At 37.4% G+C, this 4,713-nt stretch overlaps 1 protein-coding gene across 1 annotated transcript; it reads left to right on the top strand.

The window, feature by feature from the left end:
- The first annotated feature begins 215 nt into the window (after window positions 1-215).
- Window positions 216-1,314, top strand: LOC147386385 (protein LIGHT-DEPENDENT SHORT HYPOCOTYLS 5-like). The gene has a single exon (XM_086423644.1). It carries the CDS (start codon window positions 514-516, stop codon window positions 1,132-1,134), a length of 621 nt encoding a protein of 206 aa, XP_086279770.1. The 5' UTR covers window positions 216-513; the 3' UTR covers window positions 1,135-1,314.
- Window positions 1,315-4,713: the final 3,399 nt, after the last annotated feature.

The raw sequence follows: 4,713 nt of genomic DNA on the forward strand, positions 1-4,713 counted from the left end.
AATCAGGTATTTACTGTTTAATTTAACTGTAGTAAAAAAGTAAATCCAGTTGGTCGTAGTATTATTATTATAACGTAACGTAACGGAACGGAACAGTGTTCCGTTTATGGGGTCCACCATGTGAGTACAAGCATTCATTCAGTCTCACTCATCTATCCCTTTTGACGTCCCATCTTCCCTTCTCTCTCTCTTTTCTTTCTTCTTCTCCCTTAAAACCCGCTCCTTCTCACAAATTATAAAAATAAAAAATAAAAAATAAAAAATAAAAACCCAAAAAAAACGAACTGAAAATCCCACCAACAACAGAAGAAAAATATATAGAAAAAATGAAAAATCTTCTCTTCTCATCGCTTCTCCCTTCAAAGAACCCTACCTTACCTTAGTTTACAACCTAACCCTAAACCCAAACTCACGAGCAGAGCTCCTTAAGAAGAGTGACTCATAGAGAGAGAGTTTCAGCAAAAAAAAAAAAAAAAGCTTAAAGAAGAGAAAACCCACCCAACAATAGTATCGATGGATTCAACATCAGGTGGTGGTGGTGGTGGTGCATCAGATTCGAACCCAGGAGAGGGGCCATCAGAGCGATCATCATCATCACCAGCAGCACCACCGAGTCGTTACGAGTCACAGAAGAGAAGAGACTGGAACACGTTCTTACAATATCTGAGGAACCACAAACCACCTCTATCACTTGCACGCTGCAGCGGTGCACATGTGCTGGAGTTCTTGAAGTATTTAGATCAGTTTGGTAAGACTAAGGTTCACCATTCTGGGTGCGCCTACTTTGGACACCCAAACCCACCAGCACCATGTGCGTGTCCATTGAAGCAAGCTTGGGGTAGTCTTGATGCTTTAATCGGACGGCTGAGAGCAGCTTATGAGGAGAATGGAGGGAGGCCTGAGTCGAACCCGTTTGGAGCGAGAGCTGTGAGGATTTATTTGAGAGAAGTGAGAGAAGGGCAAGCTAAGGCTAGAGGGATTCCTTATGAGAAGAAGAAGAGGAAGAGACCGGCTGGGGCGGTAGCCGGTGCGAGTGTGTCATCATCAGTTGCTGATGGTGGTGGTGGTGGTGGAGGTTCGGCTTCTGATGGTGGTGGAATTGTTATTGTTGGTTCTACTACTGCTTCCATATAGATTATTATTAAGTGATGACTTTTTTTTTTTTTTTTTTTGTTGGTTATTTTTCTATTGATAATTATGTGGAATCTATTTGAATTTGATATACTCGTGAAGCAATTTGGTTAGATCTCTTTCTCTGTCATACAGAGTTGTGATCAATCTAATAGAAGAAGTAAAGCAATTTATTTTGATATCTCTCTCACTCTCTCACTTACACATACACAAAGTTGTGATCAAGCAAATGGAAGATATCCCATTATGATTCTGCCCCTCTCAAATAAGCTCATTTTATCTTCAGGAAACATAACTCTCTCTCTCTCACACACACACACACACACACACACACACACAAAGTTGTGATCATCAAATGGAAGAAACCCCGTTATGATTCCGCCTCTCATAAAAGCTAGCTCATTAATTTTATCTTGCAGTAAACATAACTCTCTCTCTCTCTCTCTCTCTCTCTCTCTCACACACACACACACACACACACACACACACACAACGTTGTGATCATCAAATGGAAGAAACCCCGTTATGATTCTGTCTCTCTCTCTCACACACACACACACACACACACACAACGTTGTGATCATCAAATGGAAGAAACCCCATTATGATTCTGTCTCTCTCTCTCTCTCTCTCACACACACACACACACACACACAACGTTGTGATCATCAAATGGAAGAAACCCCGTTATGATTCTGCCTCACTCATAAAAGCTAGCTCATTAATTTTATCTTGCAGTAAACATAACTCTCTCTCTCTCTCTCTCTCTCTCTGCAGTAAACATAGCTCTCTCTCTCTCTCTCTCCGCACACACGCAATCACAGAGTTGTTATCAATCAAATGGAAGAAACCCATTATGAATTTGCCCCTCATATATCTACCTTGAAGCTTAGCTTTATCATAGCAGTTGGTTTGTTTTTTCTATATTAATTTAACACATATTCAATTAGAACAAGAAACCCATCAATTTCTTTCTTCTACTCTTCCTCTTATGTGATTGTTATAACTGTTTTAATTTGTTCAAAATTTTAACTCACTTGTTCAATATTGCTATGGTAACAAGCTTGTGTTGGTGTAGGTTGCTACTGGGATCACGTTAGCAGGAAAGCCACTACTACTATTACTACACTAGTCTACTTAAACAGATAAAGAATCAGCAAACTAGAGTTCGGATTTTTATTCTGTAAGGCCACACGTGCACCACTGTCCCACACGCTTTGCATTTTCAGTTTCAGGCTCCCCCTTCCCTGAGACTACAACCTTATTTGGGAGTTTTGGATTAATGAACCAAGAGTGTAGGGAATGGGGGCCTCTCTATTTGGCTTTGCATCTCTATTCTTATCTTATTTCTCTCTCACTACTATCATGAAAACAACCTTGTTTTTATATGAAAACTACATGACATAGAGATAGTGATGGAGAAAGAAAACCCTCTTTTTAATTTTCACTATATGAGAAAAAAAAAATAGTAGCAGCCGACCCTCTCCCATCTTATTTTAATTATTTTGTACCATTTATTGTTAGGGTGGAAGAATAAATTCGTATACAACTGGCAGGAAAGTTTTTTTTTTTAACTAATTAAATCAATCTTACGTCCTTAGGTGATTAAATTAAATATGCCGGGAAAAATAAGAACATAGCCCATCAATTTAGGTCTCTTTTGGAGTAGGGTTGTCAATGGGTGGGTTCGGGCTGGGTTGAGTGGATCCCTAACCCGACCCTAACGAGACAGGTTCTACCTATACTACTACCGGGCCTAAGTCGACTAAGTCTTAGCCCGGGCCTAACGAGCTCAAACTTGACTTGGGTTGGATTTGGATCAAATAAAATGACTAAAATTTAATATTTTTATTGAAAAGAAAATTATTTAATTTATTTTATTAATGTTTGAAGGCTATCCAATGGAAGTTGAAATTAACGTATTATTAATCTACAAAGGTATGTAAGAGAGTTAAATTGTGATTAGACAATATATTTTACTTTAATTAGAAAAATATTTTTCTAAGTGGACTGGGCACTAAAAGGCCCTAATCCTCATTTTGTTGGGTGGGCCAGGCTAGTGGACTGATGGGTTCAATTGACACCCTTATTTGGGAGTGGAGTCTAGAAGCACTTCCGCTAGACGCAGACCCAATGGTAACCTTTTTGTGTAATTGGTCGATTTGTGTGTGTGTTTGTTTTTGGAGGTGCATTTTGAAAAATATCATCTTTGAATATTTTGGTTATTGTGGGTGATTATTTTTGTCAATCCAACACCTCAAGTTGAGTAATAGTGCCACCCTCATTGAATTACATGCACTATGGCACCTCTATGTTATCTTCCAAAGAGACCTCGATGAAAAAATAAAAACAATACCTCATTTATTTATTTTTTCAAATCCTATTTATTTTTTATTTACGAAAACAATGATTATAATCTTCAGAAATCAAGGAAAGAGGTAAGGGTGCATCAATAGATTAAATGAAGGTAAAGATATGCAATACTAATCAAACAAAACTTGTTACATTGTCAAAAATTTTATTGACTTGATTATTTGAGTGCAATTGCGCAGAAGGACTAGAGGTTAAAATCTGAGAACAAGAATCCATTTTAAGATCGAAGACAAGAAGATGATGATAGTTGGATAAGATCTCTTTGTATCCACAAACACTATAAAATTCGACGGATCTTGATGTCTAATTTACCCCTTTTTCACGTAACGAACATATGTTAGGGTATGTTTGATGCATGAAAAATGACTGTGAAATTCATGAAAAAATAGTGGTGGAAAATGGGTAGGGTTGAAAAACAAAATTCCATTGTTTGATTCATCTAGACAAAATCATGGAAAAAGAAGAAGAGAGGATTGGCATGGAAGGAGGACGTGGAGAAAAAAGAAGAAGAGGAGAAGGAGAGGGTTGAGGGCAGAGAGGAAGAGAGTTGGGATGGAGGGAGGAAGAGAGAGAGGGGGTGGTGGTCGATGACGGCATCAAAGACGAAGATGGTGATGATGATGATGGATAGGATGAATATGATGGTGGTGGTAGGAAAGCAGTAGAAATGAAGTTAGGGTGATTTGGAGTCATTTTTTGCTCACATAATTTTAGCTCTCAGTGTTCATTGACTCCCCAATGATTGCCATGTCAAGCATATAAGGGTACTTTTGTAAATTAGGAATGTCATTCAATACATGTGCCTACATGTAATTGGTCGATCCCAGATTTCTATGAGCTCTTTGAGTAAAATTTTTTCTTTACTTTGAGGATGAAAAATAAGGGTAATTTTATTTTCTTACGAGTAAAAATAGAAAAATGAAATTTAGGTCTTATGGGACTTTTAAAAGGAGGGTGTAAAATCATTTCCCATGTAAAAATCCATCAAACACATGAAAAATGGTTTTCCACCCTATTTTTCACGTGAAATCAACATACCCTTAGTTCTCTTTTTTTTTTTTTAAAAAAAACCACATATAGAAAGAAGAATGTGCACGCCTTCTTCTTCTCTTTTAAATTGATTTTCCCCCTTTTTAAAACAAACAAAAGTTTTTTTTTTTTTTTTTATATTTTGTTTTAAGGTGATAGATCGCCATCTTCTCAGAAATT

This window comes from Akebia trifoliata, chromosome 14 (assembly GCF_017979445.1).
Source record: "Akebia trifoliata isolate Shusen 1 chromosome 14, ASM1797944v1, whole genome shotgun sequence".
NCBI classification, from domain to species: Eukaryota; Viridiplantae; Streptophyta; class Magnoliopsida; order Ranunculales; family Lardizabalaceae; genus Akebia; species Akebia trifoliata.